This window comes from Elephantulus edwardii, unplaced genomic scaffold (assembly GCF_000299155.1).
Source record: "Elephantulus edwardii isolate Elephantulus edwardi_28Jun2011 unplaced genomic scaffold, EleEdw1.0 scaffold00012, whole genome shotgun sequence".
Lineage (NCBI taxonomy): Eukaryota > Metazoa > Chordata > Mammalia > Macroscelidea > Macroscelididae > Elephantulus > Elephantulus edwardii.
This window is the reverse complement of record NW_006399762.1, coordinates 9,047,578-9,062,048: the sequence shown is the minus strand read 5'-3', so window position 1 is coordinate 9,062,048 and position 14,471 is coordinate 9,047,578. Positions and strand designations below refer to the sequence as shown.

The 14,471-nt window shown below is 41.6% G+C and overlaps 1 protein-coding gene across 1 annotated transcript in view; it reads right to left on the bottom strand.

Annotated features, from left to right (window-relative positions):
• SEC24D (SEC24 family member D) overlaps nucleotides 1-13,206 on the bottom strand; it is a 130,669-nt gene extending 117,463 nt beyond the window's left edge. Inside the window, exons 1-2 of the mRNA XM_006881066.1 lie at nucleotides 13,080-13,206; nucleotides 10,338-10,496 (exon numbers count right to left, since the gene is read on the bottom strand). Of these exons, the coding sequence (XP_006881128.1) occupies nucleotides 10,338-10,455 (118 nt within the window). The 5' untranslated portion in view covers nucleotides 10,456-10,496; nucleotides 13,080-13,206. The remainder of the gene's footprint in view (nucleotides 1-10,337; nucleotides 10,497-13,079) is intronic.
• Between the last annotated feature and the right edge of the window lie 1,265 nt (nucleotides 13,207-14,471).

Below are 14,471 nucleotides of genomic sequence, written 5' to 3'. Positions count from 1 at the left end.
AAACTTGCAAATCAAAACCACAATGAGGTAGCATCTCACTTCAGTAACAGTGGCAAAGTTTAACAAGGCAGCAAGTAATAAATGTTGGAGAAAGGAATGTTTATACATGGTTGGTGGTAGTATAAAATGGTACAACCATTCTGGAAGGCAGTTTGGCACTTTCTCAAAAAAGCTGAACATAAAAAATTCCATATGACTTGAAATATACCTTGAGAATATAAGAACTGAGACACAAACTGATATTTGTACACCAGTGTACACCAATAGCCGCATTATTCACCATTGCAAGAACATGGAAACAGCCCAAATGTCCAACCACAAATGAATGGATTGAGAAATTACGGTACATTCACACAATGGAATATTATGCAGCACACAGGAGTAGTCATTTTGTAAATTATTACCTAACTTGGGAGGGGTCCAGGAGGGGTGGGAGAGACTGGAAGCAGAAGGATGTGGATGTGCAGGGGGAGGAGCGGATTAATCAATGGGTTGCACAATTCGATGGGTGGGGGATGAGGGAAATTGAAAGAATTTGTTTGAATTTGTATTCAAATTTTGTAATAAACTAGTAGAAAATTTTGTTCAAAGTATCAGTTATTCTTCTGTCATTCTTACTGCCCAGCTCTCACTTGCATACCAGGTCACTGAAAACACCAAGGTTTGAATCAGGTGTACTTTAGTCTTTACCGAGAACACTGCTTTCAGGACTTTGGAAAGTTCCCTGAAAATAGTTACTTAAAATAAATAAAGATAAGCTCTGGGTACTGTACTTACATAAGCTCAACCATAAAGAACCTTTCCACCTCCAGACACCAACACTTCTTATCTCTCAGCTTCCGTACCAGTGGTTCCCAAGCAGAGATCATTTTGCCCTGAATGTGCATTTGGTGAAGTCTGGGATATTTCTATTTGCTATAACTGGCAATAGGGGGTGCTTCTGGCACTTGTGAGCAGCAGCTAGGATGCTGCCAAGCATATCAAGTGCATAGGACAGTCCCCCATGCCCTATTCACATACCAAACTGACTCAACAAAGAATATCTTGCTCTAAAGATCAACTGTGAAACTGCTAAGGCTGAGAAACTCTGCTGCAGACAGCAATGTACCCAACCAAACCTGATTTGTTCTCCACGTTTTACAAAGTGTAGCTCTTCCTGAAATGCACATAGAATCATGATCTCAGATTCAAATGCTTCAATAAATGCTAAACCCACATAACTAAAGTAGTTGCTATTGAATTAATCCACCTCACAAACCCCCATGTGTTTCAGAGTAGAACTGCTGCATAGGGTTCTCCTGATTGTGAGAATTCAGAAACAGATGCTAGTTCTTTCTTTCAGTTCAAACCACCAGCTCTACAACTGTTAGTTATTGCTTTTGGTAGGTGCTGTCAAGTAGAATAGTGACCCTATGAACAATAGATGTGAACCTTGTCTTATCCTATGTCATACTCACACTTCTTGACACATTAGTGCTTACTGCGACAGTCATTGTGTCAATCTACCTGGTTAAGAAGCTTTCTCCCCTTCGGTGACCCTCTACCTTTCCAAGCATTATGTTCCTCTCCAAGGAACACGTCCTCCTTAGCAATGTGCCTGAAGTTTGGGAGGCAAACCTCATCATCTTTGCCTCCAAAGAGCACTCTACTGCACCCTCTCCAAGCCATATCTGTTTGTTCTCTTGGCTGTCCATGGGACGTTCAGTACTCTCCTTCAATACCGCAGCTCAAAGGCATTCTTTTTCTGTCACCCTTATTCATTGTCCAGCTCTCAGATACATAGCAAGTGATCAGAAAGACCATGGCCTGAATCAGACACAAGCATACTTCAAACATACATCATTAATCCTCAATAATTTGGCAAGGTCCATAACTGCAGACTTTTCCAGTGCAATGCTTCTTATCTCGTCGCTGCTGGTACCAAAGGTGTTAACTGTGGATTCAAGTAAGACGAAGCTGCTGAAAGTTTCAATCTTTTCTCCAGTTATCACGATGCTGTCTATCAGTCCAGTGGTAAGAATCTTTGTTTTCTTAACAATGAAGGCTGTATTCTTTTAACTTGTGCAACAAATGCTTCAAGTTATCCTCACCTTCAGTAAGCAAGGTTGTGTCATCTGCATAACACAGGTTATTGATGAGTCTCCTCTGATCCTGATGCTACATTCTTCTTCACAGAGTTCAACTTCTCAAACACTTTGCTCAGCATACCGATTGAATAGGTATGGAGAGAGAATATAACTTGATACACTCCCTTCTTAATTTTAAACCACTGTTCCCTGGTCAAGGCATAGGTTTTACATGAGCACAATGAAGTGCTCTGAGATTCCCATTCTTCTCGGTGTTAGCCATAATTTGTTATGATCCACAAAGTAAAATGCCTTTAATAAAGCATAAATAGAGATTCTTCTGCTATTTTTTACTTTCAGCCAGGATCTATCTGACATCAGTAATAATATAATTCCTGGTGACACACCCTCGTCTAAATCCTGCTTGAACTTCTGTAAGTTCCTTATCTATGCTCTAGATGTTTTTATGTTCTAGATGTTTTTTAAAGATCTTCAGGTGTATTTTGCTTGCATGTGGTATTATTGATACTGTTCAATGGTTTGTAGATTCTGTTGGATCATCTCTCTTGAAAATGGGAATACATATAGATCTCTTCCAAACCACTCGCCTGACAACTGTCCTCCAAATTTCCTGGCATAGACTGGTGAGTGCATCAGGGCTGCATCCAATAATTGAAACAAGTCAATTGGTATCCCATTGGGCCCTTCTTTTCTGCCAATGCCTTCAATGCAGCTTCTACTTCTTCCCTCTTTAACATTGGCTCCTGCTTATATGGTAGTTCCTCAAATTTTTCAGTGTCAGTTCTTTTTGGTACACTGATTCTGTGACCTTACCGTGCTTCTCTTTGACCTTAAGATTAGTAGCCACCCAGAAAGTTTTGAGTGGTACTCTATTCTGCTATCCTCCACTCCAGGAATAATTCAGGGTACACACTCTTTATTGTAGCCATGTTGAATGCTCTAAGAAGAGCCACCTCCCTTATTCCAGTTAGCTGTCTCCTATCTTTTACCTGGCCAATATTTCCTCATAATTTAGGTCATTATTTCCAGGAATATTTTTTCATGACTAAATATTAAGTGAGTGGCCCTGCATATGCTTCCATATGTGTTTTTCACAAAGTATAATTGTACACTTATCAGTGGACTTCCCACTCCAAACTAAGTTCTATTATCTGAAAAGGCTGTAGTTATAGAAATCTTGGCCTTCCCAGTATGGCGCTTTCTCAAAAAGTTGGAAATAAAAATACCATTTGACCCAGCAATTCCAACACTGGGAATATATCCTAAAGAAACTAGAACTGCCACCCAAGCAGATATATGCACACCCATGTTTACTGCAGCTTTGTTCACTATAGCAGAGTTGGAAACAACCCAAGGGTCCATAAACAAACAAATGGATAGAGAAACTCTAGTATATTCACACAATGGAATATTATGCTGCTTTAAAAAACAAGAAACGCATGAAATATTATACAAAATGGGTGACTCTAGAGGACATTATGCTGAGTGATATATCAGTCATAAAAGGACAAATACTGCATAGCGCCACTGTTGTAAAGCGGGACTGACATTGGAGTTGGGGAGAAACTAAGAGCGCATAAGTAATGTATACTACATTGAAACAGATGAAGGAGAGAACTGTTTAGGAGAAATATATGATTAGGCATTATTGTCATGACAAGAGTCCAGAAAGAATTTTTTTTTAACTTCTCAAAGAGAAAAGTGAACTGGGCGGAGGGGTGGGCAAGGAAGAAAGTTTGCAGCAATGAATGAATGGAAATCCAAAGTCTCTATAAATTTTCATTAAAATAAAAAAGAAATCTTGGCCTTCCATGACAGACCCAGGTTCAAGTATTGGCCAACTTGCCTCATACATAGACACTAACTATCTGTAGGAAGCTTACATGTTTTTATAATGATGCAAAAGTTTCATCAGAGTTTCTTGATCTAGTACTTCCAAAATTAATGACAAGTTTATGAATCACAATGTTCCTATCCCACTATGCATCAGTTGAGGGTCGGCTAAATGGTTTTTAACAATATAAGGGCTGAAATTAGATTTGTTTTATTCATTGTTAAATTGCCAGTTACACATGTTCTTACTTAATATGTGTGCTAAGTTTATTATTACACAACACTGGCTTTACAAAAAACATAATTAATACATACAAATGGAGATGTAGTATGTGAGAAATTCAAACCAAGAATTAGATTGAATCAGATCTATACAGACTAGAAAATGTCGAAGAGCTACAAATAAGCTATCTGTATCTATAAGAACACCTACAGAAAGATCTCGAAAAGAGTAGAAAGGAAGATACAGAATGACTGAAGATTGAAGGATGGAAAATTATTCAGCACAAAAGAACCACTGCTAGGGTAATGGAGTGGCAGATTTAAAGAATTAAATAAAATGCCATGGTTCATTGAAAGATACGTTTACCCAGAGCATGACACCTGCGACTAGAGCTACTTGAATAGGGAGAAAGACACATGAAAAATTTAATTCAACAAAGACAGCTTTTGGTATACTGCTAAACACTAGAGTACTTTTTGATGAATGCTGCAACTTCTCCTTCAATTAATTAATTGAATAAACACTAAATGTGTCCCTTCTCTGCTTTGGGTACATGTATTATTACCACACAGAGCAATAAACGGTCTTGAGGTCCACACAGATGTTATGACAACACAATGGAAGGAGGTTTTAAATTAAGCTTCAAGAAAAACAATGGTCAGAAAAGGACTGTAAGCATGACACTTCCATTGACTCTGAAGAAAGAGTGTGAATGTGAACTTGTTAGGACAAGACAGTGGAGGCACTGCGGCTTTCTGGTCCGGCACAGTGTAAAGCAGGGAGTAAAGGCAAAGCTGCCAGCTTAATGTATCAAGGACTAACATGTGTGAGATGTGGCAGATGAGCCGGGGAAAGAAAATAGATAGAATAATAAAGGTTTAAAGAGTTTAAAGGAGCCCTGGTGGTGCTGTGGTTAAAGGACTTGACAACCAACCAAAAGACAGGTAGTGTGAACCTATCAGACACTCCACAGGATAAAAACATTGCGGACGGTTCAGCACTGCCTGTAGGGAGCAGCTGCAATTTGTCTGCGAGTTGGAATCAACTTGATTGTTTTGGGTTCTGTTTTAGTGTTAAAAGGAGTTTAATATATAATCAGTGCAGTGACAATGGTAAGCCATGAAAAAGGATTAATCAAAAGGAAGTCAAAATTTCATCACTGTGGAACACAGTGAAAAGTTTTGTGCAAAGAGCATTACAGAGAAGGAGAATGGTGACGATCATTTTAGAACTGCAGATGAGACATGGAGGGTCTGAATAGGGAGAAAAGGAAAGAAAGAAGCAAGCTGCAAAGACGTCAACAGGTTGGACAGCACACTCTAGCTGGGTCATTGGACTGGAAGAAGCAAAAGATAGATTCTTCTTTTTAATAGTTAAGCTTTGGATTTGGATAATTAAATGAATGCTAGGGGGAAATGGACTTAATTTTAAAAATTGGACACAATCAATTTGATGTGCCGGAATAAACAGATGGGCAACTGGAAATATTAGTCTGGATCTCAGGAAAGACATCTGGGCTTCAGAAACAAATGTGAGAAAATAGCAGTTAAGATGGAATGGTATGAATAGGGGGGAGGGGGAAAATAAATCCTAGCATGAGAGAAGAGATGTCAGGATAGAACGTTAAGATAAAAAAGTCACAGAGACGGCTGTAGCTTCTTAGAAAGAGATGCCCAGAAAGCAATCAAAGTACAACCAAATGATAATATAACTGAAATCAGAGGAGAAGGGAATTTTAGGGGAGAAAATGAGAGTGGTAAACATGGCCAAATATAGAAGGCCTCTGTACTATCCCATGCCCTCAAATACAAGAGAACATATAAGCATACCACCTACTACTTTTGGTAATAGGTCACTGTAGCCCACAATGGGAAAAGTGGCCAGCTGGGAAGGAGGGCAAGCAATACAGTGTATAAACTACACTGATCTGTGGGACAAATACTTCTTAAGAAGATGTCGATAAAGAAAGGAAGAGTGAGTAGCACAGAGTACCTAACACACAGGTATATCTTAGAGGTTGTTCTCTATGACTTCATTGAGAGACCTGGTTCAACCACATGCCAGCTGTGTGATGATCATTCTGGATAGTCATAACAGATATTGAGTTTCCTGGGCTACAAAAGAGGAGTAATAACCTGTGGCAGAGTAAAACATGACAATTAAATGAAAGAATACATGTAAAGCTAATAGGACCTATTTTGGTACATGGTAAGCATTAACAAGAGTAAATGAGAATTATTTCTATATAAATGGTGAGGAGAGAGTGAACCAACAAAATAGAAATTGAAGAAAGAGATATTAGCAGTTCCTACAGGAACCAAGGATGACAAAGCTTCATCTCACATATTCTGGAAGAGATGATTCCTTGGGCAAAGACATCCTGTTTGGAAAGGTGGAGAGTTGGTGAAAGAAAGGAATGCCACCCACAGAGATGGACCAACACAGTCACTGCAGCAGCGGGCTCAAGTGTGTCAGAGATGCCAAAGACGGCATTGAAAGTCAGGATTCAGATTTGCTGTTCATAGCATCTCAATGAGTCGTTGAGTTGACTGCATGTAACATCACTACTACCAAGACCAGAAAGGCATGCCTATCAAGGCCATGCAGAGGATTAGGCCTGTACAAGAGGAGGGATGCTTCACCTGAAGGTCTTTAGATGTGGAGGAGGACGAAATTTTAAAGGCGACTTTCCAAAGGAAAGTGATAATCTGAGCATCTTCAGCAGCAAAGTGCCTGTGAATGCTAATAAGCCCCCACAGGGTATTGCTTACACCCCGCTGACTCTGCACTCTTTCTGTAGTTACATGGTATATAGCACAGCTTGGATTTTCTAGATTGGAGTCAGCCCCAGTGAGTCATAACAGTTACGCACTGATTGATACATAGCTCATTTGCACAAACAACTTGAGCTGAATTCTCCAGCATTCAAGCCTCAGGAATTCTACTACTCAAATACTTGTAGAGAATTTAGGACCATAGAAGTGAAATAAACCTCTTCCTGATCTCAGAAGATCTCTCAGAGAAGCTTTCTTATAAAGGGAAGTAGCCTCACTCACAGTGCCAACGTGCATCAGAAAACTAGTTGTTGGTGTCCTATTATTCCATTAGTTATAAGGAATTGTGCTGCCAATGTTGTTATTGTTGTTGATTGCGACTGAGTCAAACATGACTTACAACGACCCTATGAACAAAAGGCCTGATGCCTTTCTATAACTATAGACATTTATCAAAGTTCATAGTTTCCAGAGGCATGTTGTTTAGGAAGTGGATGCCACTGATGCTTCCAACTAGGTATTGGTAAAATGAGATGGACTGGCATGGGGCATTTTGAATCAGACAATCATATGATCTCCTATGCTGGAAATAAAAAAGTGAGGAAAAACAGAGTTGCTTTCATAGTTAAATAGTCATTTCTAGATCCATCTTGAAATACAATGTTGTGAGTGACAGGATAATATCCATATACATACAAGGAAGTCCAGAAAATACCACTATCATTCAAATATATGCACCAACAACTACAGGCAAAGAGGAGGAAATAGATTTCTACCAACTTTTGCAGATACTCAGAAATCAATCGAACATGCAATCAAAATACATTAATAATGGGTGAGGGAGCTCTGGTTGCCTAGTGGTAAGAAGCTGGGCTGCAATCCCGAAGATATATGGTTTGAAACCACCACATGCTTCACTAGAGAAGGGGGCCAATCCCCTCCTGTGCCAATTGGATCTGATTTGACAACACACACACCCCACACAATGGGTGACTGGAAACACGGAAGAATTAGTTTCAGAAAACACGGACTTGGTGACAGAAAGAGGCTGGAAAATGCAAATCCACCGGGTGCTCTGTGGGAGAAAGATGAGCAATCTCCTCTCATACAAATTGTTGTCTCTGAAAACCCTCCAGAAAGTCACGATGGGTCAGTTTGGACTCAACAGTAAATCACAATAACACACACCCAAAGGGAGCTCTGATGGTCTTAGGGAGCTCTAGTGAACTAGTCTATTTTTGATGGCCTAGTAGCAAGACACTGCGCTGCAATCCCAAAAGCAGGCAGTTCAAATGCACCAGCTGCTCCGTGGGAGAAGGCTGGACAATTTCTTCATGTGTGGTTAACTGCCTCTGAAAACCTGCCACAGGGTCAACTAGGGTTTTTTTTCTGACTCAATAGTACACAAAACAACAACAAGAAGTAAGGAGCTGGATTGGCAAACCAAAGCAGAAAGATGGTACTCTCCTCCTGAGCTATCTATAATCTTGGAAAACCTGCTGTAGCGTGATCTATGAGTTAGTTCTGACTTCCCAGTACATAACAACAACAACAATCTGCACCTAAGTCAAGACCCTTTCCTACATACTATAAAAGCAACTGATATATTGAATAATAATTTCAAGCCAAGGCTACGTTTTTATTACTGAGTAAACTTTACTGTGCAAATCTGATTATTGTTATGTGCCATCAGGTTGCTTGCGACTAATAGCGACCCTATGTACAAGAGCCCTAAATGCTGTTCTATCCGGTGCCAACCTCACCATCTCAAACACACTCATTCCCACCACTCCATTCACAGAATCGATTCATCTCATTGAGGGTCTTCCTCTCCTGCGCCATCCCTCCACTCTCCTGAACATGATGTCCCTCTCCAAAGGCCAGTCCCTCCTTGCTATTTCTTTTATATGAAAACTGTGTATAATATTACTGCCAAATTACTTTAGCTTTTGTAATGAAGACATTGTTGTTACTGAGTATCATCAAATTGGAATCAGGCCATAGTGACAGACACCACACACACACCCGCCGCAGTGGGTTTTTAGAGGCTGAAAATTGCATGGGAGGAGAATTTTCCTTTCTCCCATGGAGAAGCTGACAGATTTGAACCACGTATGGACAAACTGACAAAAACAACTGGAAAAATTAGGTGTAACCTTTAGGGGGCAGTGAGTTTATGTTTTTGGAGAAGGAACAACTCAGAAAAGGAATGTGAGAATGGTTGTACAACTCAAACAATGTAAACAATGCCACTGAATTAGAGAAAACCTGCTGAATTAGTATGTTTTTGTTGTGTATATTCTTAAAATGACACAAAAGGGGGGGAAATCCCTTTGGTTTATAAATAAAAGTTTTAGAATTTAATTTTTAGTAATTAATTTTGTATTGAATGCTTCCAATAACCTCATACCACAAATTAAGAGCAAGCATATGTCCTAACAGCGTGTATTACTGGCTTATTATTCAAAGTGGCTTTCCTAGCCATCAGCTTTGACTTTCACCCCATGACTAGGTAAAAGTTTGAAAAAGGATGTGTATAAATTAATCTCTATGAGACTGTTTAGTTTTCCCCATCACCAAGTTAAACTGAATGGGTTTAGCAGCGAAGGTAGGAATCCCACTACCAGCAAGGAAAAGGAAGCAGAAAAATGCAGCATGTGTCTTTTGGAGCCAGATTTCAGTGCCAGTTAAACCAGAATTTACATGACAGTAGCAACAGCAGCCTCAGCAGCAAACCAGAGACTGACATAAGATAGAGTTGACTTTAGACTCTTGGCCCACTGAGCAGAGTCAGGGGCCTTTGCCCACGCTTGCAGGAGGACTGAGGAAAGATGGCATTAAGTCACTTAAGTCATGAGGCTGAATGTCAAAGGGCCTGCAAGGATGCTTGAAAAGTTCTATCAACCCAGGAATTGTATCCCGTTGCCAACTTACACCGCAACCTGTTAACTTCCCTAATAAAGCTATAATCATGAGTATGGTTCTGTGTGATTTGTGTGGTCAACACAACGGATTTTGGACCCTGTAAAATTAGTGTCAGTATTAGTAGTCAGGGCAGAGGCAGGGGGGCCATGTCTGACCTCATGTGAATTAGTTTTGTAGTTCCCCTTCACGAAGTTTAGAGTTCAAAATCAGCTATCAACCTGCTGCCCTCACACTTTGCACATACCATAAAAGCAAAATTTTCAAAAAACTTCTCCACCTTACACTGTATTTGAAAAGTGAACATGCATCCCATGTAATAACTAAGCTGTTGATGTACGCCTCTTTCACGAGTCTTTTTCATACTATTTAATATTAAACCACTGCATCATATAATGACCAACACACTTTACGTTTCATTCAGTTTATCAAGAGCATCTTATTTCTCTGAGTCTTAGAAGTCAATACTCACATACAAGTCAAAATAACATGCTTTACCTGGTTGAGATGCTGTGTGAGATGCGTCACCATAGTGCCCATAATGAGGTGGTGAAAGACCTATTCCAGGCGGAGACTGAGAATAGGGGGGTGTAGCCACATAACCTTGTTGATTCATTATGAAAATATCATACCAAAGGATAATTCCACAAAAGAATCCTGAAACAAAGAGAGAACAGAAGTCACTAAAAGGTATAAGTCAATGCTACTAAAAAATATAAATCATTAAAAAATATTTGTGAATAATTTCAGAAGAGGTGCAATTAGCAGGTGCAGTAGGCATCTCATTATTATTCAAAACAATAAATCCTACCATTGATGCTGTTGCTGTTGTTATGTGCCGTCGAGTCACCTGCGACTCACAGTGACCCTATGTATCACAGCCCTAAATTCTGCTCCATCCTGTGACAATCTCACCATCTGACACACCAACCCTGATTATCCCAGTGCCTGAATCAATCCTCCTCATAGAGGGTCTTCCTCCTCTCCTGAACTGTCCCTCCACCCTCCCAAGAATGACGTCCTTCTCCAAGGACTGGTCCTTCCTCGCAACACACGTCTGATGTATGTCAGATGAACCTTCAGAATCCTTGCCTCCAAAGAGCAGTCTAGTCTCACCCTCTCTAGGACGAACCTGTTCGTTTTCTTAGCAGTCGATGGTATATTCAATATTCTTCTCCAATACCACAGCTCAAAGGCATCAATTCTCCCTCTATCCTCCCTAGTCATTGTCCAGCTCTCTGACGCATAGCATTTATCCCATAAAAAAGGGATCTAACCATAGTTCTACGGGACTTAGTCAATCATTTATATTCCTGGGTAAACTCTAAGGCATAGCCTGGATAACAAATGCCAATCACTTTTTCATTGGGAGCTATTTCAAGGGTAGTATCTCTCATAAGTGTCCTGCTGTTTTGTAACTTTGGTGTCATTTTAGCATAGGACATGCTACTGACAATAATCTTAAATCATTCAATTAACTAACAAGCATAATTATCAGTCATGGGTATTCAGATGTTCTGTGACTTATGTCTTTTTTTAGTGTGCCTCTAATTAGCTATTTTAATTAGGCAGTTAGGACAAAGAGAAACTAATAGCATACAAATGTAGCAGAACATAAAGAATCTGATGTGGACTTAAGAGTCATAATTTAACCAACGCAGGTGACAGCCGGCAATCACTTTGGAACTGTCAATGGTTTTTCATGTCAGAAGTCCTTTCCAATTTTCATGATACCACACCTCTAAGAACCGTGCAATTGTATTTAAGAAACTGAGAAAAAGCAGTTTTCTAAGCTCCTAGGCACATACATACATATGCAAATACAAAAGACTCATCATGATTCTCCTTAGAATCTAAACTTCAATTTGCTTTACACTTTTCCTTTTTTCCCCAAGTTTCACAAGATACGAGACATTTCCTAAGATGGACTTTATAAAATGAGAGGCAGGTTCTCCTTTTGATCCTGTCAATACTTACGTGACTTCCAATACACTGAAGAACTTTGCTGGGCCATGATCCCCTTTTTTATGATATGAAATCACTAAGAGCATTTCTATATGTAATACAATAATTCTAGAGTTTCTCTCTTATCTCTCCCACAGCAGAGAAACAGTCTTCCTTTTGTTATCTATGATGTTCTCTTTTAAGTTAAGAGATCAGTTACACCTGCTAAGATTTAGAACCGGTTTGTAGTTAGAAAATGGCATCCAAATTTAAAAGCGAAAGTGTTTCCTTTGGTTTTGCCTCCTACTCAAACTAGAAGATCCCCAAAATAAAGTGACCACATTAAAAAATATTATAAAATCACTTTCTTCCGTTTGGAAGAGGAGAGCAGCAAGGAGGAGAAGAGTAGGCAAAGAACTAAGGGTAGGCTTTGTTACTGACAACACTCCTTCCCCTCCTCCCACGTAGCAGAGAGAGACGTGGCAGCCTGAGCTTTGGTCAAGCTCATCCAAACAAGCACACTTAGGAAGTCAGCACGGTACACACCTATGAGGCAGCCTGTTGCTGAGTGACAGGAAAGAAAGGCGCTCCAAAGAGCAGGAAGCAGCAGGATCCCTCTTCACTGTTTTGGAAGGAATGCGCTTCCTCACTCAACCCAGCCTGCCACGTCAAACTTCCTCACTCAGAGCACCAAGTTTCAGAAACCTGACTCAGCTTCCAGCGGCGACATGGCAAAAAGCCACTTGGCAGAAGGAGGCCTACGGTGGAAAACTGGGGAGCTCCAATCCCCAAACGACCCCCTTAGACAAGTGTCATTGGAAACTCCAGCGAAGGTACACTTGTCACCGAGTTCGAATCTGGACAAATCCATTCCAATCTAGGGATGCCCTGAAGCTTAAAGATACAGTTGCTTTTATTATTATTATTATTATGACTATTTCAAACATCCCCTTTCCTCTACGAAGGAGGAAATCAAGTTGATGAGAAAAGATAACCGCTGTCAGTGGCAGTGGGGTCCTCTCTGGTTAGTGAAGACCCCCCCCCCCAGGCAGGTCCATCATCCCAAGACACAAAGGTGGGGGGGTGGAGGCAGGCCAAAAAATTGTCCACGCCCCCCTCCCCCTCCCTTTATTAAACTGCAAGAATCCGCTAATGGAGCAAGGTCTGAGTTCCTCCTTCCTTTGCACCGGCCACAGTTAAGCTTACAGCTCATCTCCACCTCCTCCCGGGTCGAGCACCCTATTCCAGCTGTCCGGGAGAAGGAGTCTGTCCCACCAGAGCGCAGCCGGGCGAGACGTTACCTGGCCCTGCTCCCTCGCGCCGCGGGGCTTCTGAGAGCCTGCGGCAAGGCTCCTCCTGCAACCGGTGGCCCCCGGTGATCCAGTTCCCGCTGAGGCAGCCGCTCCCACCGCGCCGGTCCCCCGGCCGGGTGTCCCCACAGCCTCGGCTCACGCACCACGCACGGAGTTGCAGCTGGGCTGGGAACTGCCACGTCAAGCACTCCCAGCTGCGCGCCCCCGGCGCCCAGGCTTGGACTGGCGGCCGCGCTCCCGCCCGCGCACGCGCGCAGCCACGCTCCGCGGAGGGCGGGGCGAGGGGAGCCGGTCAGCCGTGGCCACGCGTCCTGGGTTTCCTTGGTTTCTTTCCTGGGTTTTGTTTTTTTGGGTTTGTTTGTGTGTGTGTGTGTGTTAACAGATCAGAGATTGTAAGGTCGTCACTAAATCAGAGCAAACTTTCACCATGAAGCTCCCTAGGAGAAGGGGAGCTCAGATTCACGAGGATCCATTCATTCATTCCCTCATTCAACAAGTTGCTGGTAAGCCATTGCTTAATTGCATATTACTTGAATAACTGTTATTCCTGACTCCAAACTGACTCTACAGACAGGAGAAGGCACCATTCTGGACCTGAAAATTTTCTTAATCTGCACATATGCAAGGATTGAATGCTCTTGAATGCACTGCAGAGGCAGCCTGACCGAGAAACAAGGGAGAGGTGAAATTCCAGCCCCCAAATATGCTGCTGTTATGTACTATCGACTCAAAATGGACTCATAGCTGAGCCTCCAGCAGATTTTCAGAGGTAGTAAATCTCATGAAAGGAGATTGCCCATCCTTGTCGGCAGAGCAAATGTAATCAAATCGATTGTGTTTGGATTGACAACGGCAACTCCCTACCCATTGTTTTTGTGTACCTTAGAGTCTGAACTGATTTATCTATAGTTGACTCTGTGGTGGGTTTTCAGAGGCAGTTAGTCGCACTGGAAGAGATTGCCCATCAGTCTCCTGAGGAGCGGCTGTTCATCTCGAACCTCTTGTCTTCGGGATTGCAGCGCAGCTTTTTGCCACTAGGCCACCAACCACATTGAAGCTAGAATTTCTAAGTTTCAGTGTAGTCCTTAGAATTATGGTCTCATCTTCGTTGTGTCTGAAACATAATGGCTGATCAGCTCCAAAACAGGAAAGGATCTCTGGGTGTGCTAGTGCCGGAGTCATGATCTTTTCAACATAATAGGCTCATATGCTAGTGAAGACGAAACGCTTGCATAAGGACGACCAACTCTCACTACGCTGGAGAACAATGTTGAGTATCCAATGGCAGAAAGAATATTTCATCCTGGGGAAAGTGAGAGTGTCGGTGAAAAAGGTGAAGACCCTCAACAAGATGTGTTGACAGGGTGACGAACAA